This window comes from Acipenser ruthenus, chromosome 27 (assembly GCF_902713425.1).
Source record: "Acipenser ruthenus chromosome 27, fAciRut3.2 maternal haplotype, whole genome shotgun sequence".
Lineage (NCBI taxonomy): Eukaryota > Metazoa > Chordata > Actinopteri > Acipenseriformes > Acipenseridae > Acipenser > Acipenser ruthenus.
The window spans coordinates 5,831,131-5,857,938 of NC_081215.1; the positions used below are offsets into that span (position 1 = coordinate 5,831,131).

Sequence of the window (26,808 nt, forward strand, 5' to 3'; positions counted from 1 at the left end):
ACCTTTTTTTTCAAAATGACTCTCTGGGTTTTCGTCTCCACATCCAGGACCAGCTCAGCGCAGCTCACAGCCCTGTTTACAGACTTTGGTCTCTTATTGCTGGCCTCCTGGCTCCTGTATTGAGAGAATTGAGCATGTCGATTAAAGTCAATGCAAAAGGCTACCGCTCTATACGTTTTTTAAAGTACCTCTGCTAACAGGTGAGGTCAAATTTATTTCAGCTGTTCACCGAACCACTGCCACTGGGAGATCATGCTTGTTATTTTGGGTGTTAATACAGTAGTTGAAATCTTATTCAAACGTTAGCCACAACAATAGTCATAGAAGTGCAAGAGAAGGAGAATTTCTAAAACCTAACTGAACCCTGAAAATAGCCCCCCTTCTTCCCTGTACATACTGTGAGAAGGTGTAGGAAGCAGCGATGTAGATGAAGTTCTCATAGTACAGCTTATTGTTTTCCCGGAAGAAGTTCATATCTGCGGTGACTTCGGAGGAGCCGGCCCCCTTCACTGTCAGGGTGATGTAGGAGGGCAGGGTGGGCTCATCCCAGGCATAGTCCAGAGACAGCCCTGGCTTCACCTCTGTGTGCAAGCGAAGATCAGCCACACCGTGCTGCCAGAACTGAATCGGGACCTGCAGAGGGGCAGTGAAAAGGGGGGTAAGATGAGAGAGATTGGGAGCATCAGGGTTGTGTTTTTTGACAGGTCACTTTCTGAGGTTTATTAAACACATTTATGGCTCTTTCTTTGCCTCGGACTGCAATAACCTCTATCTGTTATCCCCTTATTTTGAATTTCCTAAAGGTAAAGAGACAAAACAGGGCCCATCTATTCAGCGTGATGATTTTTTTTTTAACGTTGTTGGTTTCTTCTCTAATAATGGCTCCGCATTCACCCACATGTTACCTCCGAGTGGTTGTCGATGCGCAGCGGAGGTGGGAGCTGGTCCGTGTCGCTGAAGGAGATTCGGTACGTCGCCCCCTTCAGGGTGACCTCAGCACGCAGGAAGAAGCAATTCCCCAGGGTGTCCCTGTAGAGGGGTAGTTAAAACTACAGGTCAGGGCACAGCTTGGACTCGACCAGCGGTGTGGTCAAAAAGAGCAGCTTTATTCACAAGTGAAAAGAGTTTGGTCTCAGTCAACACTATTGCTTTGCACACCACACAGCCACCAAGCAGTTCAACACAGAGCAACGCAGTTCAACGCAGATTAACCAAGTCACGTGGCTGACTACAATACTGTCATTTAGCCAGTTAACAGTGGGTTCATTCCAGCTCAAGAGAACCAACAGGGTTATTAAGGATGTCAATTACTTACGTCAAATAAAACAATTTTAATGAAAAGCCCCAAAAAACATGCTTTAAAACACAATTTCACTAGGCCATTCACCAACATGGGAAAAACATGGGGTCATCATAAATGTGATAGTGTATCATCAACCACAAATGGAAAAACGTCTTCCCCGAATTTGTGCCGCATGAGCCAGAATGAGCCAGTAGTAGCCAAGCTGTGATTCAGTGGTATATTGTTTGGTAAGAGCCAGCTCTCACCTCATGTTGACGTGGAAGGACTTGTGCTTGTTGACCTCGAAGCCTCCGGACCAGGTGCAGTTGGGCGTGTCCATCAATCGCACGCACAGCAGCTGGTCGTAGTCGTTGCGCGGCCAGTGGAAGACCGCGCTGGAGCCAGGCAGGGTTGAGATGTAGCCCTCTGGATTGGTTGTGCCCTGGAAAGCACACAGCCCATCATTGAGAACAAGGGTAATAACCAAGCCTTTCTTACTTTGTAATATCACATCCTTGCTTTATTTTCACAATGATTCATGCAAAGTCCTTCCTGTCACAATACTTTAGATTTGTGTCCTGTGCAGCACATGTGATTTCACCTAAAGTCCTACCAAAGTGGTCAGAGTATTGTAGATGATACACCTAAGAGGGGGTTCTAATACCTGCTGCTCAGGAAGGAAGTCTATAGTATGTTGAGAGCAAAACAAAACTTTATAGGGAGATACCCTGCAAATGGTAATAGTCTGAAAATGTTTCTTGCTGAGAAATACTTTAAGGCATTCTTGATGATATTTAAAATCTGTAAAAAAACTAAATTAGGAAACAAGTCGTTGTATTGAAGTTTGCCTACTTCACTTAAGTTTGTTACACATTTTGATTTGGTTTCTTAAAATTGTATTCACTTGAAATGTTAACCTCAACGTGTTGCTTTAGCGATTGCCAATAGGAACTGCTCCATGTTTTTATGACCACAACAGTTATTGTGCATCTCACATTCATGACACTTTAGGGTATTGTTTGTTTTGTCCCTCACAGATCATTACCTTTCCTCTGGCAAACTCGCGCTGGGAGAAGGCCAGCTGGTGGGAGGACTTGTTGTCCAGCAGGTAGCGAGGGGCAAAGGTCACGATGTGGGTGTCTCGGTAGCGGCCTTTCCCCTTCCTCACATTGATCCCTGAAAAACAAAAACCACCCCCCTGGCATTAATGAGCGGGCCAAAGACTGTCCTGCCCTCTCTAAGCTTACATTTCAAACGAGTCGTTAAAGTTTCACAATTTCTACCATTAATGTGAAATTATCTGTTTTCAAAAATTAAAGAGTAAATGACAATATAGGCTAGATTCTCAAAGCTATTTACTCCTAAATGTCCTTTGTGCAATTTTTTCCAAAAAAATACATCCAATAAAGTTACCAAATTGTAATTGGTGTTTTTTTTATTTTACAATAAAATTGTAGGAAATAGCTTTAAGAATCCAGCCGTTTGGTTTTAAACTTACAGGTTAATCACTGGCTTCAAAACAGAAGTGACACTCTGATTGGACATGACTTGCCTATATTGTAGATGAGGCCGGGCCGGTTCCCGTGCTGGATGACTTTGACTGCTCGGACTCCACTGCCCCCGTCCAGAGAGAAGCCCTGACACCAGCCGGGCACCCCCTCTGGATGAATCCCCTTCCCAATTCGCATGGTGCACCTGAGGGACAACAATGCGCACAGAATGACTCAGGATCATATTACTGGATAATTCACCAAACAACACAATACTCAAACCACAGGACCAAACTAAGAACAATTTTCATTAGGATCTTACATGTTTGGCTGCTCCTTGTCAGAGTAACAGAACAGCATGGGGCTGAGGCTGCGTGCCAGCTCGTGCTCTTCAAACTGCCCAGCTGCGTCCGTCTTCCCGTTATCCTGCCGGAAAATCAGGGGCAGCCCTGAAACAGAGGGGAGGTAGAGAATCATAAGCTCAATGCATCATTCCTCAGCCTGACTACTTTTGTCCTTGCCAACTGGCTAAGTGGTTCTCAAGTAAAACGTAAGTGCGACCGGCGTATGCAGAACAACACATAGCCAAATAACTTGCAATGTCCTTACTAGGATTCATCATACTTAAGCTGCAGCGTACATAACGGGTGAATTAAGTAACTGAGCGGCACAGAGCGAGAATTTTCCCACTCGGATCATTGATGAAATCTGCTCTGTAGCACTCTAACCTGCAGAACTGGGAAGGCTTTTAAGTGGGATCTTTCAAGTACAGATTTTTCAAAACAAACTGTTCTCCCGAAACAAACCACAACCCCACACAATGTTAGCCCTACCAGTCTTGTTGAGCAGCCAGTAGGGGGCAGAGATGAGGATCTTCAGGGCTCCCTGTGCTCTCAAGATGATGCGGATGGTCAGGCACAGCAGCCGCTTGTTCGGGTCGTAAAGCCGCATGCGCACCACGTAGTTCTGCGTGCCCAGGGGGATCAGCAGTTCCTTGCACACTGGGAAGTTTTCCAGATGCACCCCTGCGAGGGAGACAGAGAGAGGGGGAGGTTAGGGGCTACAAGACACTGGCTTCCCTTCACACACTACAGAGAGCCAGAGAGTAGGGTTATTAGGATTCCAATGTAATACTTATAAGAAACACAAGTCAGGTAGTCATTCGGCTGGTGTCTTCATCAGTGGTAGATTCTGTTGCATTCCTGAAACTTTTAAATTGTAAGAATACACATGCACACAGCCTATTTGACTTTAAAATTGCACTGACCCAGTCATTGGTAAGTTAAGACTGCCATTAAGATGTATAAGACAAACTGATGTTTTTTTGCAGTGACTTTCTAAAGGCATAGATTAAGTATTGATATTTTGATGGTTGGACTGTAGTTAGAACAGCAATATAAAACAGTATAAAAATGATATGATTTGTATTGAGTGTGGAGTAGTGGTTAGGGCTCTGGACTTCTGACCAGAGGGTCGTGGGTTCAGTCCCTTGTGGGGGACACTGCTGCTGTACCCTTGAGCAAGGTACTTTACCTAGATTGCTCCAGTAAAAACCCAACTGTATAAATGGGTAATTGTATGTAAAAATAATGTGGTATCTTGTAACAATTGTAAGTCGCCCTGGATAAGGGCGTCTGCTAAGAAATAAATAATAATAATAATAACAAAACTGCCTTTATTTACAGGATATGTCCTTCATATACATTTTCAGAAGATCACACACTTTTATAAGATTTTTAGGTAAGGTTCCAAGTTTATTTTTTCTATTTTAGCAAAATACGGCACACCGAGAGCTTTAGTAATTGGTGCAGTGAAAGATACTTGTCATGGGCACTGCTTGTTAAGCTTGTATTCCTTTTAGAAACACAAAAAGAAACTTTGTAAAACTCAATGGCAAATGTTTCAACGTTTGTTATTGAATTTTACAAAGTTTCTCTTAGTATTTCTAAATGTACCAAGGTTGTATAGATATGGATGATACTGTAAGAAGACTATGAACTATTAGTGTAAATGTGCCTGTTGCTCTCACCCAGCTCAATATTCTGTGAGGTGTCAGCTGCGTGCAGCACAGCCTCCTTGCCCGGTTTCAGGGCCCCCTTGATGGAGGTGCCCTTGATGTAGAAGCTCAGGTCGCAGGGTAGCAGGTTGGCCAAGACCAAGGTGGGCAGCAGGTAGATGGTGTGCCCTGGTTGCCGGTAGATCTGCTTGGCACTGCCAGGCACCGGTGTGGTGGGCACACAGTCAGGATAGTTTTCCTTCTTAATCACCACACAAAACCTGGAAACAAAAACAGTGGCAAACTTTACAGGGATGAAAATAAGACTCCCATTGCATAGCAGTTTATAAGGTTTGTTTGTATTAATAAGATGAAATCCTGACAGTAAATAAACTCAGATTCAATGACTCAAATGCATTTCTCAGTCACTAATTCAAACTGAAGGAAGCAGCTACTTGTGCAGTCGCGTGCCTGTCTGTCTTGGTTACCTGAAGCTGCGGTTCAGGTGCTCCTCGTAGTCTGCAGAGTGGCACTCCCTCTTGCTGCTGTTGACCTCGCCAGGCCGCTCCATGCTGGTCCAGTGGATGGGCGTCTTGCAGAAGAAGAGGCCCCGGCCCTTAGGCCGAGCCTGCAGCCTCCAGGAGGTGAGGTGAAGAGGCACAGCCTGGGACTCCCCGGGCAGGATAGGAGGCAGCACCACGGGCTCTGACACAACAAGCACACAGTCCGATCACACTCAGGGTGCAGACGCTTTCCTCAACATTACAATCAAGGACTTTAAGGGACTTTAAGGATAATTTCTTGGCCCTTTCTCCAACTGAACTATGCATTTGAGCAATAAAAAAAATATATATAAAAAAATAAACAAAAAAACAGCAGGTATTATTTTTCATCCAGTTCCCAGGAGGTAAATTACAAAGGCATCAAAAGCCACTGACCAGTTAAGCCACCCCAGTTAATTGTGGACAAAACCCCCAATGACTGGCTGGCATGGCTGTGCAGAGAGAGAGGGGGGGTTACTCACTGTCGGGGGCCGAGGGGCTGTCCAGTCGCACTTCCATGGGCACCTCCAGGCGGTTCTTGACCATCAGGGCTGAACGCACTGTGATGACCTTGCGGGCACTGCCTTCCAAAGTGATGGAGAAGACCACTCGTACAGGGGGCAGAGCTGAGAACTGAAATAAAAAAAGAGCTCTGGCACATTGTGACAGACAGGTGCTACAGAAAACAGGACCCTCTACAATATAATAATATTAATAATAATACACCTCTGTGACGTATGGAAATTTAAAACTAGAGCTATCATCACTATCATGTAAACACAGGATTCATATGTAGAATGGTAAGGGAAACAAGCTCCATATATCAATGGCGCTGAGAATGTCCAAATTTCATTACAATTGGATAAAGCAATGTGTAGACACATATACAGCTCTAAAGTGCGTCTCCACTATATCCCCATTGCTAGAACTGCGCCCTTTGTAAGTATAGAGAATGGAGCACCAGGAAGGGAGTGTTTGACAGTGTTTATGTTACTTCTCAAGCAGCGTACTTACATAGACATGGGGATGGATAATGTTAGTCTTACTGATCGGGCTTCCAACCTAGAAATTAAAGACAATGAACAATCACATTAACACACCATGGTACACGCGGTTTAATGTGTTAGAGGGGGCAACAGTGTGGAGTAGTGGTTAGGGCTCTGGACTCTTGACCGGAGGGTTGTGGGTTCAATCCCCAGTGGGGGACACTGCTGTTGTACCCTTGAGCAAGGTACTTTACCTAGATTGCTCCAGTAAAAACCCAACTGTATAAATGGGTAATTGTATGTAAAATAATGTGATATCTGTATAATATGAAATAATGTATAATGTGATATCTTGTAACAATTGTAAGTCGCCCTGGATAAGGGCGTCTGCGAAGAAATAAATAATAATAATAATAATAATAATAATAATAATAATAATAATAATAATAGAGACCAACTGACTCCTATACCCAACTGGACCTCATTAACCAACTGGGGTATGATGATACACTAAAGTCGCGGTTTGACATGCATCACGATATGCAGGTCATGAGAATAATGGATCACATTACATGTTAGGTCTTGATTGGCTACTTTGTATGACAGGGATGGAAATAAGTCTCCTTTTGCATAGCAGTTTCACCCATTTCAGATTTTAATACATGCTTGACCAGCCACAGTGTTTAGGTAACAAGCTCAAGCAAGTCTTATTAAACTCATAGTAAAACCAGGAATAGATCAAAGTGCTGTGCAATGGGAGTCTTATTTCCACCCATCCATGTATGATTTTGTGAAAAGGCAAAGACTCAAATGAGACGGGGAAGGTATGTTTTCATATCAGTTTTAAAAATGTATCATTCAATTACAATTTAGAAGACTACAAGTAGCTAAGCAGTATCGATAGTGGAGTTTCACAATACAAAATATACCTCCATTATGTTATGATATATCATGTGAATGAAGTATCATGTTTCATTGGGACCCCACTGATGAGACAGACTCCGCACCCCAACCCCTGCCGTGTGTTTGCAGTCTGACTCACCATGCTGGAGGGGTTGTTGCGATCCGGTGCAGCGTCTCGGAAGAACACCCCCACCTTGTCCACGGAGACGGGTTTCACCTGCTCCCAGCCCCCAACCCGCACCAGCAACTGGTGCAGCTTCAACTCGTGAGTGTGTCTGCAGTGAGAGAAGCAGGTTAGAGCAAACACAGCAACGAGAACACACACACACCTGCTGTCTTACCCAAGTAAAGGTTGTATGTTTAACCAGAAGGCCTACCACACGATGTACCACTGAACAGGGAACAGACTAGCAGAGCTAATGTTTCTTACATAAACTCAGTGCCTGATGTAGAATTAGAGCTCTATTGAGAGGAGAGCTGTACACTTTCAGTTTTAAAAGCCAATAGAATAGGAAGCAGAAACAGAAGTGACTCTAAACACGAAGAAGAATATATTAGTTAAGATAACTGGATTATTCTAATATGTCATCACTTTCTCAGTTCGGTTGGAAACAGCCCTCCTTTCAAGTTACATATCCCAGTTTAAGGGAAAAACAAATATTGTCTGTCATACCTGATTTAATTGGTTCCAGGGGTAAAAATACCATCTCTCAGAAGTAGTCGTTATTCTACATTGTAGTTGATTTATTAACGTTGGGGCATTATGAACAATGTCAGGTACATCAGTGTGTCTAAGTAGGGTATTGTATGGTACTGCATGTATACTATACAAAGAATCATTAAAAATGATTACAAAACAAAGCACTAGAATACAGTGTGTTAAATAACTGAGCGGCTCAGAGTGAGAATTTTTCTGCTCACCGTGTTTTTTGAATCTGCAACTGAATCCATTCTGTCCTGCTAAGACCTGAATTTACTGTTTTGGACCCGTAATAAAATGTGCCTTGATCAGTTTCCATCAGAACCGTTCAGTTGATAACAGCATGTGTAAATGATATATGCCAGAGGTCCATCAGTTAATAGATGGTATGGTATCGTACAGGATCGGATATGACAGATTTTACTGTAAATGTCCTTAAAAAATGCATGAATTCTGGCATCATTTTTTAAAATATTACTGCATTAACTAAGTCATCATTTAAGCGCAGTGACAAACAAAGCCCATTTTCCCATTTTTGACACAGTGTGCCTCTTCCAGTGGCTGCTCTTTCCCCAGCTTGGCTCCAGTTGGAGTGTCAGTCCCTGACAGAGTGCCCGCGGCATGTACCTGTGTCGCAGCTTCTCTCTGGCTTCAAACACAAAGGGAATCTCCTCTCCCGGCAGAACTTCACGCCATTGGCTGACGTTGAGGGTGTCATCTGAGCTCCTCCCCTCCTCACCATCAGAGATAGGGTCTGAACTTCCACTGTGGGACAGAGCCACCCTGTTGGACAAGAACAGAATGACATGTGAGGTCACAAGTCAAAAAAGAAAAAACAACAAAACAATAATAGTATAGTCAATCTTACCTTGTGGGCGTGGTGGTGATGGTAGCGAACCACATGGTACAGCCGGTGTGGTTCCTCAAGGCGTACGGCACAAACGGTTGTCTTCTCTTTGAGAACTTCACATCCGCTGCAAGGCAAGTTCATTTAACAGCTGAAAACAATGGGCACGTTACACAAGTGAGCTGCTCAGAGCTCAGAGCAGCTCAGTGGAAGAACCCTACTTAACGGCATGCTCAGTTCCGCTCCCCCTGAGCGGCTCAGAGTGCTGCAGAGCAGATTTCATCAGAGATCAGTGTGAGAGGGAAAAAGTCTCGCTCTGAGCCGCTCACTTACTTAGCACACCCTATATCTGCTCCTGCCTGCAACTAATATTGTATCAATGTGTTTATCATTATTGAAGACATCTTTCAAGGCTAACCCGACCATGGAGGACACACTGATTAAAGTTAGCAAGCCACCATGGTGTTTGACTGCACACAGAGCACAGCAATGACAAGTGATTGATGAGCATCCGAGTGGGATGTTTACAGACATTCTCATGAGTGAAATAAACCAGTGCTTGTACAATGCAGCATGCACTAAAGAGGTAAGTATTTCCATGTGTCATTCTCTTCATGGTGTGAACGAATGGGGAAATATACACTAATAAGATTAGTGATTGTGAAGGATTGGAGTCAATCAAGAATGGATTACAGAAGGACTGGCCTACCCAGGTGCCTGTGCGCTATCCCACTCCTGTTTCTTGTTCCAGCCAGACCATACCATTTGTATCAGTCTGCATTGCTTTACAAACTCCAGACAGCAACATGTTATTAGCTAACTGATTTGTGTGAAGTATTAACAATGTCTATCCACGGTACTTTTTTCCTGACTGCATCTTTTATTTGACAGTTTTGCTTTCAGAATTTAATATATTATTAACTTGTGTTGCATTTGATTGCATCACAACATTTTGTTTTATTTCATTTTGTGGGGGCTTGGTTTCATTTGAGTAACTGAATGATTTTTTGTGGATGTGTGTGGATGCATTACTGATCTCTGTCAGAGAAAGGCAGATGTTCTCTGACTGCACAATGATTTCACAGATGCTGTTTCTGATCACAGTGTAACCAAGGGGTGCATCTGTGCAATAGCCTTTTTGGAAGAGCTGTTGACTACAATCATGGCCTTGGATCCCCTCTCTTCTGTTCTGCAGTGAACTGCCAGGGGCCAGAGCTTTTTCTGGAGATTTAACTTATCGTGTTTGTTCCCCTTGTCAATACATGAAGAGCGTCATATATTAAGTATTTTCATTGTGCTATTTCCATTACTGACTAAACAATGTAATTCAAATGTATTTAAATTTAGTAAAGGGAAAATGTCCATCGTGGTTCTACCGGCTATAGGGAGATGCTTCTTTAATGTATTTGTTTGTAAACCTATCTGTGCTCAGAACAGTACCTCTAGAGTGGATCTGCCTCTCAAGACTAGTCAGGCTGGCTGTGCTTCTAGTTCTAAGGTAGGCAAGAGGGAGACCTAACAGAGCAGAGATAGAGAGTTAGTGGGGACAGGGGGAGCTTGAGGGAGGGATACAATACCCAGGGAGAAGGACAGAGTGAAACAGCGAAGACCTTCCGATCAATACTGTAACCAGCATGAATAATAAGACCAGACTGATTGCTCTAACAGTATTCACTCATCAACATGCTCCCTGATATAACATAACTATAGAGGACACCCCGTTGACTATCAGCACCACACATCAAAATGATGTGAATGTGCTCCTCTTTGCTAAAAGACATTTCACACCTCAAAGAAACAGACACACTGCAATATTAATTCCTATGATGCCAAACTTATGGGACACCCTGAATATTGCGGATATCTCGAAACGTTACATGTTAGTTATAAAATCCATTATTTCAATCAGCTTTATTATTACATATTAATTTTAGTATTATTCACACAGTTTCTGAATGTTAGTTTTAATTTGTATGCATGCACAATAAATACATGTTACCCCCGCCCCCCATACACAAGACTTACTCTGCCCGAAGGATGGGGGGTCTACCGAAGAGCCCATCCAGGAGACAGAGGGAGAGGCCCCAGCTTGCCCCAGCTCTTCCCCCTTGCAGTAATCTGCTAGCCAGGAGGACTTGGTCATGTTGTACTGCTCTAGGGGATGCAAGCAACAGAGACTGGGTTACAGAGGCAGTTGTGGGATCAAACATTTCTATCCTTTGATGTTTTATATTCTATCATTTTAAACATCGAGATTGCATTCATGGAACCTTAGGCTAAACCCCAGACAATAATTTTTAAACACTCTTAAAAAAACATTCCTTAAAAGCATCTTTAAACTTCTATTAATAGGGCACAGGTAAATGTTGCAATTTTCTAGTTGAGTCCAATAGCCCTGAACCAGTGGACTATATTTCAGCAATTTCACACTTTTTGTTGTTTATAACTTTAGTTTCTGACTGCAGATCCTTTGAATGCAACAATCAAGTCATCTTGTTTCAGCCGATCCCACTCCAGGGGATAAGGACAAGATATCATGTCTAGAAATGTACCCAATATAAAGGATGCTTACAATTAATGTTTATTGGTTGCTGTAGTGAGCGTACACCTCTGGAACTGCCCAGATAATTGTGATACAATGTAAATACAGAGTTTCCACATACAAACCAAAATGTACTTATTCATTTGGCTGGCATGTTCTCCTCTCCATTGGTTTCGACACTAGAAACAGTTCAGTAATACCTAGTAAGACAGATGTGATGTTGACGTCCAGTCTCTGTCTGGCTTTGATTCCCAGTTTCAAGCGAGGAGGATGTAGATGTCCAGCGGCCTGTTGCTGCCAGGTAACAGAGCAAGGCCAGGGCTCGATGAACGGCTCCCAGCCTAGAATCAAGAGCGAAAGGGTTACAAGGGTTTGATGGGCGCGTGATTAGGGACTGCACTGTGGAAGGTAGTGAGTTTAAGAAGCTCAGTGGTTAGAATGCTGGGCTGCAGTGAGGAAGGTAGTGGGTTTCAGAAGCTTTGTGTAGCTTAGGAGAGAAAAGCTACGCAAACACAGTTGCCTTACCAGAGAGCTCACGGTTGTAGTAATCTCCTGACAGAGTGAAGCTGGCGGTCCCCTCTGGGTTTGAACCCACCCGCTGCAGAAAGTACAGTCCTGTAACAAGAAGACTTCAATGAGCACCACAACACCAGCACACTGCTCTACAAGAAAGCTGCTCTGCACACATGGGAATTAGAGATAGTTTTACTTTTCCCCAGAATCAACACGATTATGGATTACCACAGTCCTAAATACTGCAGCTAAACTAAATACTTCAGAACTAACAATTGAAGCCAGTGGCAGTAGATTCAATCTTGATTTATCTTGTCTTAAATGACTTATAAACAGGCTTAGAACAAAAGTCTCTTATTTATGGTACCTAGTCAGAAACTTCAAACTCATTTTTTTACAGTTTCAAAAAAGATCGGGCTTTGCAGTGAATGTTTTATACCCAATTTCCAATTACTTTATATCCATATTTCTGAAAAATGAATTTCTTATATTGTGTGTTCTGTATCTCTGATGTGCTTTTTGCTTAGATCAATTTTTGCCGACTTTTCCCCAAACACAGGAATGCTTCTGAAACGGCTCCTCAAAGCTTCCCCTCTGGGTTTCAGAGCACAGCGCAACAGTAACTGAAATAAGCCTTGAGGAGTCCTTTTGTTGCCGAAATAACAATAGGAAATCATACACACACACGACAGGATATTAGCAGGTAAGAAATTCAATATTAGGACAATGCAGATGGAAGAATTATCTTTTTTTTGTTTTTTTGTTTTTTTAAATTTAGTCGTCGCCAATTATTTTTACCCCGGTTTTCACCCCAATTTAGCATGCCCAATTATTATCTGTATTCCCGGCTCACCGCTCGCAACCCCCCCGCCGACTCAGGAAACGGAGGCTGGAACACGCGTCCTCCGAAACGTGCTCCTTCCAAGCCGTCATTTTTCGCACTGCAGATCCACAGCAATGCTACCAGACCTATAGTGCCGGAGGACAACACAGATCTGGCGGCTCCGCTGCAGAGCCACAGGCGCCCTATCGACCACAGGGGTCGCTGATGCGCGGTGAGCCGTGGATTCCCCTGCCGACCTAAGCCCTCCCTACCCGGGCAGCGCTCAGCCAATTGTGCGCCGCCCCCTAGGAACTCTCGGTCACGGTCAGCTGTGACATAGCCTGGATTCGAACCAGCGATCTCCAGACTATAGGGCACATCCTGCGAGGAGCGCCTTTACTGGATGCGCCACTCGGGAGCCGGAAGAATTATCTTTAAGACTTAAGTCCCTACAAGGTGGGAGTGTAACATCAACAGGTCGTCACACACACACACACACACACACACACTCACACACACACACGCACACACGCACACGCACACACACAAACACACACACACTCACGTGAGAAGGTGATCTCAGCCAGTGGCACGTCGCAGTCCAGACAGTCGTCAATGAAGCAGATACACACGCTCTCCGCCTTCACCTCCACCCCAGAGAGAGGGTGGGCCACGGGATGGGCACAGCCAGCGGCACCACTGCCCACAGGATGTGATGTCACTGACTCTGCATTCTTGAAGAGCCATGTGGCGGCCTGGTCCAGCTGACCTATCGGGGAGCGAGCCAATGAAAAGATCAATAGTGACCATTGACTGCTTATTGGCCCACTGTGCGTTTTACAAGAGCAAAATATTTAAACCATTTTTCACTGGCCTACCATATTAATTTGATAAACAAAACACCTATTTAATGTTTATACTGGCATAACAGCAGTAATACCCTCTTACACAAAATTACCAGAGCAGCTTCTACTATAAAAGAATAATAGGAGTTATCTAGTACTCCCCTTTCCTAATCTGATCCCCTGGTAAATTCACCCTCCAGAGATGTTCCTAACTAGAAATGGAACCGATTAAAAGGGAATTGGAATTGGTCATTTATTTTAAAAAGGAATTGCAATTGAAAACAAGGGATTGACCCCAACCATGTTCCTAGCAATGCTTGCCAGTACCTTTACAGAGAACCAGGGCCCGTCGACAGTCCTCTTTCTTAAAGCCCAGGTCCTGCAATCGAGTCAGCTGCGTTTCTGCAAACAGAAGACATATGACCTAAGGTACATTCAAGGTGTTATACAGGCAAACATCACACCGTTTACGCAGTACACCTTCCTGATAAATCCAGATTTACAGTCCTGCGCTCACCCAGGATGGCTTCTGTTTTGTGCCTGAAGAGTTCCTGGGTGGTCTTGGAGGTGCTGGGCTCTGTGTCCAGGGTGGGGTCTGGAGGGGACCCCGAGGTGGGGATGGACTTGGCAATGGCAAGAAAGAGCTGCACATCGTTGTAGGAGAGGCGGATATCCAGGGCTGGGAACTGGATCTAGAGAAGAGGAGGGAGGCAAAGGCATGGCTTTAGGGATAGAGCCCATTTGCCAAGTTTCCAGAAGTATTGGATGATGATGCTGCTAATTCCTATTAACTGTGATTTTCTCCCTCGTTTGTAGTTCTTGCTCTCTCACACATTTTATGTACAAATCCTAAAAATAATAACTTCTCAGTAGTTGGCTGTCAGTAAAAAAAAAAAAAAAAATTAAAACATACAGAATGATTTATAATATTATTATTGTTCCCTAGCTTTCGCTTCTTCCAAAGTGTTTGCATTCATTTCAATAATAATTGTAATATATGTTATTTAAATGCAGTTGTAACATCTAGCCAAGTTCAGCCCCCTGACCCCACGGTGACCCCCACTCGCCCTCTGACCCCACGGTGACCCTGCTTGGCCCCCTGACCTCGAGCAGCGGAGGGAAGTCCTCTGTGTTGAAGGCATCTAGCAGTCCAGAGCTGCTCTGGTATGTGGGGTTCCCCATCAGCTCCACCTGCACATTGACAGGGTCGATGATAGAGAGGGCCGTCTCCTGCTCACTGCCCAGCCGGCACGAGAACACCTGGGAGGGGAGAGATGGAGGGAGGGAGAGGGAGAAAAGTAGACAGAGATGGAGAGGGAGAGGGAGTTGAGGAATGAAGGGAAAGAGATAATTAAGGTTTCCATTTAATTTTAGAAATCAAACTTGAATATGCATATTGTATCTATTTAACACTTGGCAATGTTTAAAAACACTGAAACTCTAAACTATTAATCCCCCTAGATAGGACTGCACTTTTTGTCACTCAGTATTTGCCCGTGCCTCTCACCTCGATTCCCGCGAGGCTGCCTGAGAAGGGGCGCTCGGCTAGGCGTGGTTTGTAGGTCAAGACGGTGGTGCCCTTGAGGATGATGGCGTTGGTGTCGAGACAAGAGGAGTCCTCAACCACCACAAACTCTGTGCCTAAAACAGTCAATCAACAGGAATGCCACTAACACAGTATCACCCGCCAGAGCTCAGAATGCAATAGCACTGCGGAATATCCAGTTTCTTCAAATTCCGAATACATGGCTTTCATTAGCCCAACGTTTGAGTCTGAAACTTAATGTCCTAACAACTGTATATCTCAAAATCAAAAGGTGGAATTCTGCGAGATGCACAAACACTTTGCGCTTGTTTGATGAGTAACAGGTATCTGGAACTGGTCACTGAACTGATTACGTGCGTAATAAAAACGGGAGTAGTTAATGAATTACAAAAAGTTAGTAAGCATGGCAAATAAGGATCTAAGCAAAAACAACAACTTATCAAATTATACAGAACAATATAATATTATATTAAACCGGTAAGACATTCAATATTAGCAAAATGCTGATGCTGCATCCCTTCAAGGCCTTGGTGTTAGGTCACTTATCGGAGCTGTCTCTTACCTGTGACGTTGATCTTCACCTCCAGATGGTGCTCCTGGGTGACAGGGACGGTGGATCGCTTGGTCACCACACCGGTCTTGATGGTTTTGGGCATCACAGCTCCGGACGGTGCCGACTCTGTGCTGCTCCCACTCGACCAGCGCTGCCGAGGAGGAGGGGGGGCCTTCTCCGCCGGAGTGCGCAGGAAGTCACGCACCAGCAGCAGCCAATCGAAGATCAAGAAGACACGCAGGTTATTGAGAACCACCGTGAAGCTGGAAGAGTCACGCGTAGACCTGGCAGGTAAAGAACAGCATGTCAAAGCAGAAATCACAGGCATTCACTGTGTCAATTTTCAATTTTGAAAGGAATTGAACACATCTTAGTTCTATCTAGGATCTCATCAAGACCAGAACAAGCATTTTGTCTCTCTAAGTACAACCATTAATCTGCTCCCTTGCAACACTCTGCCCCTAATGGATATCAGAACTCAGTAAAATAGAATAAATGTTTCTAGGTGCTCTATTTAGGTAGGGGGGGGGGTTATCTTTTAAAACAGTCAACAGGATGTGATGAAGGAAATTGTCCATCCCTTTTTTTTTTCAAAATCTTTGGTGGTCCGAACAGGAGGACCTACCCTTTCATTTGTTTAAGTGCTGATAACAGCTTCATTTCGCAGATAGCTGTGTACCTGAAGTGCAGCTCCATCTGCAGGGAAGCTCGGTTGGCCCCGGTTTTGGAAGGCTGGAGGATGCAGTCAAAGACGTTGTGCCTCTGCTCTGTCCCGCTGGCAGCTTGTCCCTTGCTTGTCACACTGTGCCCCATGTTGCGAGTATCGAAAGCCAGGAGGGAGTGCGACACCAGGTTCACAGACTTGGTGCCATTGGAAAAGCTCTCATACAGCAGCTTGGATTTCATGAAATCAAACCTGTGAGGCAGATACAGCAGCATTGTGTAAAGAAGTACTTACTAAAAATCAATCAGTTTTGTACTTGTGTTGAGCAAATGTGATCTCATATTTTTACAATGAAGTTTTCAAAATTTTGAAACATCCAGTACAGTCCAGTTGAAAAGCCTTATTCCTTTAGTTTTAATGTTTGGATCTATTAATGATCCTGAGTGTAAGCCGATGAAGGGATCACAATTCTACAAATAGATCTATTTATTAGAGATGGAAAGATGCATTAAAACAAAAGAAGAAAAGCTTATTGACCTCAGAAACCATTTCAAAAGATAATGGGAACCGGGACTGGGATTATTTTCAAAGCTTTTTTTTTTTTAAATCATTTCAAAATGTTACTAGAAGGAGACCCATCAGGTAATTCATTTAAGGACTTAAGTAGTTAGGTTGTTTATTTTTTTTTTTTTTAATGGAGTACAATTTAGAGTAAAGACCTTTGAAAATCTCTCTTATTGTTCCGGCCTGACATAATGACAGACTGGACGGAGGAAAGTGTACCTTGCGAGGGAGGTGCTGCCCCCTGCTGTTTGGGAGGAATCGAGCAGCTCCAGACTGACGTTCATCATATCGACGAGTAAGGACAGGCTTGTGTACACCTCTCCACTCAGCACCGTCTGCAGAGGAACAAACAGCAGCTGAGCACCTGGACACACACTGACGTTTGAAAACCAATGGATACATGTTTAGCACATTTCTTCCTTAATGTCATTGTTAAGATCTAGAAACCTTCAACAATAAGGCTGCAATCTGAATAGAATCAGTTTTTTTTTTTTTTGTTGTTACCTTTTCACTTATTTTGTTTAATACTTTTGGGCACCAATCCAAGTATACAATTGTATCCCCAGCCAGAGATAATCCGGATTCTGACCACTGATTTAGTAGCTGCAAACACTGCTGAATGGAGTGGTTATGGGAATACATCTTGGCATGTGACATTGGCCTCTATAGAAAATGAAAGCCAGTCTTTGCTGACGGTCATGTTAAATTGGTCTCATGACTAATACAATAAGAACTGAAAGTACATATTTATGGATATCACAGGGAAGCTGCCACATTTACAATCTGTTGTGCAAATAGCATTTCTGGCCCATGTACTCTGGTGTAATATATTAAACATGTGTACTGATCTGACAGAGATTTAAAGAGATAACAGTAGGCGCTGGGTTGGCAGATGCTTCACCCAAAGGAAATCGTGGTCACATGGTGAAATCATGGCCCATGGTGGACCTCCACCGTACTGACAGTGTTATGGCAGGTTTCATTTTTAATTCCAAAATATATGTGACTATCTACAGGGATGGAAATAAGACTCCTATTGCATAGCAGTCTTACATATTCCATGTTTTGATACATGCTTGATCAGCCACAGTGTATAGGTAACAAGCTCAGGTGTGTCTCAATAAACTCATAGTAAAACCAGGAATGGATCAAACTGCTATGCAGTGGGAGTCTTATTTCCCTCCCTGGTTTATCTAGGAAAACAATATTTGTCAGGTAGAGGTGTCAAGTGGCTGCAGTGGTTCTGTAAGGGGTCATGTGATCTGTGTGTATAGTGTGTGAGCAGGTGCTGGGATCCTGTAGGATGTCTTGTGTACAGTGAGTGTATCAGGTATGCAGGGGTAGGTGCTGCTCTCTTACATAGCTTCTGGGGTCCTGCAGGTTGTAGGGTCTCAGGAACTCCTCCACTGGCTCCCCTAGGTTGTTCTCCAGCAGTCCCCTGATGAGCCGGTAGCGCTCCAAGTCCAAGGAACAGTGCACTGAGGACAGGCTGCCATGGATAGACATGTCCGGCACGGCGTGACTCAGCTCCCTGAGTGGTGTGGTTGGGGGGGGGGGAGAAAAAGGGTCTTTTGAGTTACGAAGAAGTTTACAGCTCTTGCCAAAGGTTTTGCATCACCTAGAATTTTAGGATTGAGACATAATTAAGACATAATTCTGGTACTACAATACTGCATTTGCTCTCCTTTGATAACCAGTATATCCTGAGCTGGTGGTATCTGTGCTGCAGTCTGCTTGCTGTTTTGGAGCTCACTTGTCCAGGTTCCTCTCCACTTGCAGTTTGAGCCGGCAGCGCTCCTTCAGCAGGTTGACCCCGGTGCGCCTCACCGAGTAGGAGGGGAAGAGCAAGTCTGTGCTGGCCTCCTTCTCATCCTCCCCACACTCCGAGCTGTCCCGAGGCAGCCGCTCTGCAGCAAAGATATCCACCTCCTGAAGGTCCAGCACAATGCAGTCCAGCAGGCACACATGGTCCTCTGAGGAGACAGAAAAAGGGGAAAAGCAGACTGTTTGTTCAATGAAAAAGGAGATCACCTACATCCACTGAGTAACAATGTAGCCTTAGACCAACGGCAGAAGGACTGTCCCAGATTCTGACAGGAAATTGTGCTTGTGAATATCCTTAACAAGTTTCATCACAACTGGATAAACGGTGCTCTAGACATATGTAAAAAAGAAACCATGACTTAAAAATGGATGTCAAACAGCTGCTCCACTCCACCCTCACCTGGGTTTACCGGGATGTCCACTACGGGCATCCTTCCCGGCCCCCACTGCGGGCGGCCCAGTGTGAAAGCAGGGGGGTCACTCATGGAGTTCGCCTGGTCTGGGGGAGACTTACTCTGGGTCTCTTGCTCACTCGCCCCCTTCTTACCTTCACCCTGGGGGGCATGCTTCTCACGATCCTGCTCCACAAAGACAGAACAGCATTAGGTCAGCATCAAAGATGCCACATTAAAACATGTTCACTTGATCACTTTCAGAGGCATATCTGACGGAGTTCCGTAATAAGTAGGGATTGTAATGGCCAGGACAATTACCCAAGCCAAGTAGCAGTCCCATTGTCTTACAAGAATTATGATGTGAAGCATAAATAAATAAACAAACAAACAAACAAACAAACAAATAAATAAATAAATAAATAAATAAATAAATAATCAATCAATCAAAAACCTAGCCCAGTTGCCTCACTCTAGTCAAATCAAATGCTATCAAGTAATAATCCACACCATGCAGTAAACGCGATTCAGAATATCATTTCATTTTTTTTTTTGTTTCACAGAATCTACCACAGCCATTCCTAACAATGCTTTAACGTTCACTCTGCCAAAGCACATATCTGGCCTGGTTTCTGACAGCACAAGTGCCAAGCTTCTCCCCAAACAAAGAGATACAAACACAGGTGCTAGCAGAAGTGAATTGGCCAAAGGTATTGCTTTAAAAGTAGATTTCACCACAAAAGAACCCAAACCCATACTGACACCCGAACAACAGACCAAGTATTCCTGTTTTGTTTATTATAATTGTATTTTCATTGACACCAATGAAAGTGTTACAAAAAAGCCAGATCAGCTGGAAATTTTCAACAAAGAAGAGCGAAATAAACAGATGAAACCAAGCACACTTCCAAATGAGAAGGAAACAAAGAAAACACACACGCACATGCTGGCACAAGCCATGCTCAGAGGGGTACCTGGAAATAAGTAGGATCCTTGTAGGAATTTGCATGCAAAATCAAATTCTTAACAAACGAAAACAAAACTGCATTAATTTTCACGGTTAGACAACAAACACCAAAAAATGGCTAAAGTATTAAAGGATATTGACTTTTATTTATACAAAGAGTAGAGGTCACAAAAAAAATCAATCTTCTAATATCTTAAAACTGAATCATGTCAATCCACAATGCCTCACCAGGTTTCAGAACAATGCTGTGATTATTTTCTGTGGAACTACCAACAGATGAAAATGTATCAATTGCCTCTTTACACCCAGGAGCTCGAGCGTGGATGTTGGCAAGCTACCGCCTCCTGGAGGAGAAGGGCCAGCACTGCAGGTGACAGCTTTGCGCTCACCTGGCACATGGCCAGTAGGGGCTGCTGAAGCAAGCTGAGGCAAGTAGCAAGCCTTCCCAACCTGTGGGAGTGCCATTGCCAATACAACACTCCTTGTTAACTCCCTAGCCAAGATCAGTGCCTTTGCACAGCCAGAACTTGCCCTTCTTATCTCTATGACTCACCCTGCACACCACGTGGTCCTGTCTGTAACAAGTTAGCCACTCAAGGACCCATTTTTGATTTTGACAACATTTTGGTTTAGGTTGCCATTTGTTAAATGATAAAAGAGGTAAGAAAAAGCAGGCAAGACATTCAAACGGGACAGGAGATACTTGAGAAAGAGGACTCACCAGAGATGGGAAAAAGGAATGAGCCATGGTAATTTTCTCTACCTTGTCTCGGAGAGAGAAGGTGCCCGGCGAGCCCGCGTTCAGGAAGCGGTTGCGGACTCGCAGCTTGCCCAGGTTGGCCACGATGAGGCGGTGAGAGCGGGAGCTCTCTGGGATGAGGAGGACCGGGGCGCCTGCCTCAATATCCAGGAGGACCCGCGCAGCTCGCTGAGGACGCTCTCGAACCTGACAGAGACAGAGGAGACGGGTCGGTGAGTGTGGCACTGTGCTGCCATGAGCAGCGCTATTTTTGTCTGAACACCCCCTGTGGTAAAACATGAGAGGAATTGCACCTTTAGTTTGTAAACATAAAATATAACGCCCTGTTAAAAATATTTAGACGTTAAGAAACGTAAAATATAACATATTCAAAAAATAAAACTCATGACTGATCTTTTATTTGTGTGTTTAACAAACTCCTGTGAACACCTGAAGTAATAATTTTAATGCAAGCCTACAGAAATCCCACCTTCCTCCAGGATTGCTCAAAGACTGTGATCCAAGGGCAAAACATGCTCATCACTTTATTTAACATGCCAATGCAACATTAAAAGACAAGTATGAGGTAATGAAGACTTTTTAGCAATTATTTATTTTATGAAGTATGTACTTTGAACAATGTCTGAGATAAATTTGATTGGATGATACCTATAACTTGACCTAGAAGTTCAAATATATACAGAAGACACTATCTCTAAGCGTTTGGTATGATCAAAAGTCAATTACATTTTGCCCCAGGGTTTTGTAAGGACATATTTTAACAAATGTTAAAGCCTTCCAAAGGCATAGCATAGTTTACTGCAAAGTGAATGAGCCACATTTATCCTCTCATCTGTCTAAAAAAAGATTAATTAAAGCTTATAAGCAGGAATGAAACATTCCAGGAGTGATCAAGACCTAATCACATCACAAACTGAAATGACGTCCAACCTTGTTTTCGAAGAAACTGGAAACACTTTCTCAAGTTATGTAAAACTTTTTTTAAACCCAGTCTTGCACTGTTATATAATCTGGCGCCCGATCATAAGACTTCACGTTACAACAATAGTAAAGTCTGTGCTACTATTGTTTCTATGTATTTGATCTGCATCAAACCACACAAAAATCAAACACAGCATCCACACTCAGAAAATAAGAAGTATCAATCTAGCAGCTCAAAATTCTTTCTAACAGTTACAGATGTGTGCATCACAAAATACAGCAATACACCTTCACTGTTCTTCCCCCACTGACCCTATTTATTTATTTGATTATTTAACCAGGAGATTTACCCATTGAGACCGAGGCCTCATTTACAAGGGGTCCTGTAAAACAATCAAAAAGACAATTACAAGTACAAAAAACACAATAAAAACATGTGTGGCTCAAACTTAAATCAGCGGCACACAGAGATCAAAGGACAGAGTAAATAAGACATATCTGTTTGTTAATGTGGACTGAAGGAGAAGCATTGGCAGGAGGAAGTTCCACGTCTTCGGGAGTTGACGTGCAAAAGATAATTCTTTCGTATGTGTTCGAACTCCTTGAACAGCCAAATTAACAAAATCTTGAGCATAAACTGTAGCCAATGCTAGTCCTGTCTACCTAGAAAAGCAGCATTTCTGGAAGTCTGCCTTCTGATAACTATGCCTCCTAACTTCATCAGTGCTGTATCCTGCCCTTAATCAGAAAGAAAGCAGATTTGTTTCATTTCAAGTATGTTTACAAGATTAGTATTATTATTATTATTTTTTTTATTTTTTTTTACATAATCCATAAGGTTGTTAAAAATCTCAATCTTGTTTTTGAGGTCAGAACATACAGGACTGTAGAACAGAACAAATCCCAGTCCCAATTAACCAGCTTTTGTCAAGCTTTCGAACAGCAATTAATTAAAATCGCCTCAGCTACTGATTGAAATACTTGGTGGTGTTCCAGTCTGGTATTTTATCCAATCTCTTTTCTTGGTTTCATACTGTTTGTTATTTCTTAACACTTTGTCTTGCATGTGAATGCTGTCGAACAGACAGCAGTGTTTTTTTTGTGATGCACTGCTGACCCCTGCAGTTCAGACAAGGTAATGATTTATCAGTTAGAAAATAACTTCCCTGGGGGATATCACCTTTAAATCTTCCACGTTTTATATTTTTCTTTTCTTTAAATTTAACTCCCATTTTTCTACCCAATTTGAATGTTGTGAGAAACAGACAGAGGTCTTTCACCTTTCACAGACATAAGTCTAAGTTCAGCTTGGGGGCTTTTGGCTCAAGTTTGTTGCGGTGTCTATAAGCCATAAAAAATGTGATTTAGAGAGGAGAATTAGGGGGATAGAAAAAGCCCTTTCTCTTTCTTAATACCAACTGAAAGAGCTACATTTATCCAGTCATTACAAGAAAGGCCAGCTAAATCCTACACTGACATTCCTGCCTATATTTCAGCTGCCTTTTGTTGTAATGACTGGATAATTATTACTCTTTTAGATTTTATTAATTAATGAATTCTTCTTTCTGCTCGAGAGAAAATTCACGTCCAATGACGGTAAGCTCTAGAAACTGAAGTGTCTACAATACAAGCCCAGTGTAAGCATGGAAACACCTAGTGTCTGCTGCCAGTATCTGAATTTGTCTTGATTGTAAGCTTTGTTAGTAGGAATAAAAAAAGGAAGTTTGTCCTGTTTGTGCTAACAGAACACTATTTCAAAAAGAAAAAGTTGGAAGTGCCACTGTATTTTTTTTTAAGTTTAGGTCTTTGCATTCATTTAATGATGTGCCTTTTATTGAGTTTTTGTTCTCAATTTCTCAGAAAGGCCTGGTTTCTGGGTACTCACTGCATGGCCCTCCATGGCGGCCCGCTGCCTGCCCAGGACGTCCTGCAGCTGGGTGAAGTGCTGAATGAAGGCCACCACCTCGGCCTGGAAGCGCTGGGTGTGCACGTACTGCACCGACGCCATCTGCAGGCTCACCTTGATATCACACCTTCGCAACAGACTGGGGTCAGGGAGACCATACCTGTGGAATAAGGTAGGTCAGAAACAAGTTATACTACATTACAAAGCTTAACAGTCCCCCCCAGCTATTTATTAAACTGACACAGATGATGTATTACTTGTAGATATCGAAGATCAGTGCCTCGCCCCCTCTAGTGGTGAAACGCTCCCGGTACAGATCTCCATGTGGGGTCAGGTCGCTTAGAGACAGGCTTCCCAGGCTACCCTGCAAAGACAGATCTCCGTCTGGAAAACAAGAGGAAATCTGTCACTGATAACATCCAGGCCCAGGGTTAAAGAGGCCAAACTCCCACAGACCCCCCTTTAAACAATATTTTGTTGAATTCTTCGTACTGTTTATTTATTTTTTATTGCAACTGCTGTGATATTTCTATTTAAACATCCCGTGTCGTTGAACTCCCTGTTATTTGTACAGACTTGACGTCACATTAGTGTCCATGAGATTCAGTTCAAATAACTAGACCCTTTATAACAGTATACAACAAATGTCAAAAGACATTAAAGACAAAAATACTTCTAGTCGAAATGTTTGTCATTAGTTTCTAGTTTATTTCTAAAGTAAATGTAAGACCACCATGTCCTGCCCCTCCCTCCTTTTACTTAACAATTGCCCCGTTTATCTGCACAAATATAATCGTATGCAAGCTAGCTATTTGAGGAACTGATTCCAAACTCATCTGTGAATTCTCAACCAAATCTTCAGCTGGAATCTGGTTGCGGGATTTTTTTTTACCAGATTCAAGTTCCTAGATTCAGAAGCATAGATTCCCTCAAACCCCATTAAGTTTGCACATTCATTTTTGGATTCAAAACAGTCCATTTACAAAAGGACTGAATCCTTGAGTTATAGCTTTTATGAATAGGCCCTCAAGCATATATACACATATTTGGGTTGGGGTTAAATGACAGGTACTGTGGGTCATGGCAGCCTATTAACAATAGAGTGGTGATGTGGAGTGCAGGGCAGGGTTCGGACTCACCAATCATTTCCACATGGGTAGAGAGCTTGGAGACACTGGCCTTGGCAAGCTCATTGGTCTTCTTGTTGAGCACGAGAGACAGAGCATGAACCTGGATGGAAACAACACAGCGTACATGAACACTAAGCAGTAAAGCAGATTTCAATGATGTCATTTTTGACAGCTATAGTTATATAGTGCCCCCCCCCCCCCATTATAAAGCTATAGTCGGGAGCCATAGTTATGAGATCAAGCTAATTGACTTCCATGTTAACGAGAATAAAAGTGCTAGACAAATGGCATTATGGTGCAAATGGGAGCCACAACCATGCAGTCTTATAACCGGTTCTGTTGTATAAAAGGTTGCCTTAAAAAGGGGTGGGGCATGGTACCATTATAATTGCTCTGTCTGTGATTCTCAATTAGACTATTCATTGGGGCACCTACAGTAATTATGAGCTCTGGACATATGTCTGTACAATGGCATTTATGCGCCAAAGACTGAGAAATAGACAATATTTGCCAGTTATTGTCAATAGAGGAAGCAAAAAAATAATAATAATTGGAGGACAAACTACACTAAAAACTCACCCAGTACAATTCTAAACAAGTCTGGTATAAATTTGAATTCATTTTCACAGTTGAGTATTTGTAAGAAGTACCTTGAAGTCGAGCTTGGTGTTGACCCCCTCTGTCTTCCCCTCTTCCTCCTCATCATCCTCTTCTGCATATCCTGGGGCAGAGGGGTGCAGCAGGGGGTGGTCCTCATCTGGGAAGAGAGTGGTTCGGAGGCCGTGATTGTTGGCGGTAGATCCGATCCCAAAGAAATCCAAAATAACTACCCAGGTCTGGAGGGTGATGAGAACATCCAGGCAGTTGAAATCCACGTCCACACTGCGGCCGATTCCCCTGTAGCGGCTTTGGAATTCCGCATGACGCTTGTCTACCAGGAGGACATTGATGTGGACCAGGGAGTCATCGAAGGCTGGCATGGGATTGGGAGATGGGGTGTTGTGGGTGGGGGAAGGAGGTGGGGTGCTTGGGTAGGCTGGTTCCTCCTTGTGCTTCCTGGCCCCTCCTGGGGTGGCAGAGACACCAGGGTGCCTCTGATAGAGCTCAAACACATTTTGGGCTTCCTCCATATGGGCAGGGAGGGAGCGAGGCATGTCAGGGAACTGGGCATTGGATGACGAAGGGCAGGATTGGGAGAGATACTCCTTAGGGGAGAAGGTAGAGGGTTTGGGGGCTCCCCGTGACACCATGAGGTGCTTGTATTTGGAATCAGGGTTGGGTTCCAGGAGATCTTCCATAAGGAGGGAGCGGAGGGTCAGCTGGACAGCCAGTGTATAAGGGTGGTCTTTGCAGAACTCCCCTTCTAAGTCCTGGAAGCAGAGGCTGACCAGTCCTTGGGATCCCAAACTGAGATCAGCAGACAGTTGAACCTGGAGCTCTGCTACCCTGAAGGTAGCTTGGATCTGGGTGAATGAGGGAGGCTCGCTGGGTGGGGTGAGAGGCTGGGTGGAGGACAGGGAGGAGTAGGAGAGGCTGGTGGAGGTGGCATCTCGTCCGAATAGCCCCCCCTGCGGGTCTGGGAACCAGGGAGGTTTGGAGGATGAGGGGGTTGGAGGAGGGGGGGTAGGGGACTCACTGGGGGTGACACGTTGCTCTTCAATGAAGTTCAGGTTGTCCAGGGTTTGCAGGACCTGCTCGTACACTGGCTTTGCCAACGACACCTGGTTGGGGAAAACAGGACAGCGCTTTGAGATTAATTCAATCAGAAAATACAGCTTAAGACTGTATTTCTATGCTACTGCACTATTTAATAAAACTTTCAAACATAGGACCAGAACAATCCTGTGCCTTAATTTAATCACACGTATATACTGTTTTAACAGACAAGAATAATTATACGAAGACAAACATAAGCAGTAATGTAAGGGACATTTTGAAATGCTAGTCATATTTAAAACAGTCACATGATTTTGTTCAGTTCTAGAAGACTTAAATCAAATTGATTTTTAAACCTAGTATGAAAAATAAGTAAAATGTGTCTTATTTAAATAAGTTTAACATTGTTGAATTAATAGATAATATTAGACATGCATTTCATGGTTAGTTGCATTT

The 26,808-nt window shown here is 43.5% G+C and overlaps 1 protein-coding gene across 3 annotated transcripts in view; it reads right to left on the minus strand.

Annotated features, from left to right (window-relative positions):
* The window catches only part of LOC117432130 (intermembrane lipid transfer protein VPS13D-like), a 67,129-nt gene that overhangs the window by 22,433 nt on the left and 17,888 nt on the right, over positions 1–26,808 (minus strand). For 2 of the 3 annotated variants that reach the window (XM_059002554.1, XM_059002555.1), the window contains 35 exons: positions 25,347–26,417; positions 24,706–24,796; positions 23,824–23,950; positions 23,546–23,726; positions 20,743–20,925; positions 19,021–19,198; positions 18,550–18,769; positions 18,156–18,327; positions 17,016–17,131; positions 16,248–16,484; positions 15,578–15,852; positions 14,977–15,110; positions 14,574–14,729; positions 13,987–14,161; positions 13,797–13,871; positions 13,190–13,393; positions 11,814–11,903; positions 11,489–11,629; positions 10,772–10,900; positions 10,187–10,261; positions 8,768–8,873; positions 8,527–8,682; positions 7,339–7,474; positions 6,325–6,372; positions 5,793–5,943; positions 5,257–5,473; positions 4,802–5,049; positions 3,606–3,797; positions 3,095–3,221; positions 2,835–2,977; positions 2,328–2,458; positions 1,549–1,724; positions 906–1,029; positions 398–633; positions 3–114 (listed from right to left, as the gene is read on the minus strand). In XM_059002554.1, coding sequence (XP_058858537.1) covers positions 3–114; positions 398–633; positions 906–1,029; positions 1,549–1,724; positions 2,328–2,458; positions 2,835–2,977; positions 3,095–3,221; positions 3,606–3,797; positions 4,802–5,049; positions 5,257–5,473; positions 5,793–5,943; positions 6,325–6,372; positions 7,339–7,474; positions 8,527–8,682; positions 8,768–8,873; positions 10,187–10,261; positions 10,772–10,900; positions 11,489–11,629; positions 11,814–11,903; positions 13,190–13,393; positions 13,797–13,871; positions 13,987–14,161; positions 14,574–14,729; positions 14,977–15,110; positions 15,578–15,852; positions 16,248–16,484; positions 17,016–17,131; positions 18,156–18,327; positions 18,550–18,769; positions 19,021–19,198; positions 20,743–20,925; positions 23,546–23,726; positions 23,824–23,950; positions 24,706–24,796; positions 25,347–26,417 — 6,333 coding nt within the window. The remainder of the gene's footprint in view (positions 1–2; positions 115–397; positions 634–905; positions 1,030–1,548; positions 1,725–2,327; positions 2,459–2,834; positions 2,978–3,094; positions 3,222–3,605; positions 3,798–4,801; positions 5,050–5,256; positions 5,474–5,792; positions 5,944–6,324; positions 6,373–7,338; positions 7,475–8,526; positions 8,683–8,767; positions 8,874–10,186; positions 10,262–10,771; positions 10,901–11,488; positions 11,630–11,813; positions 11,904–13,189; positions 13,394–13,796; positions 13,872–13,986; positions 14,162–14,573; positions 14,730–14,976; positions 15,111–15,577; positions 15,853–16,247; positions 16,485–17,015; positions 17,132–18,155; positions 18,328–18,549; positions 18,770–19,020; positions 19,199–20,742; positions 20,926–23,545; positions 23,727–23,823; positions 23,951–24,705; positions 24,797–25,346; positions 26,418–26,808) is intronic. The other variant, XM_059002556.1, reaches the window with a different exon arrangement.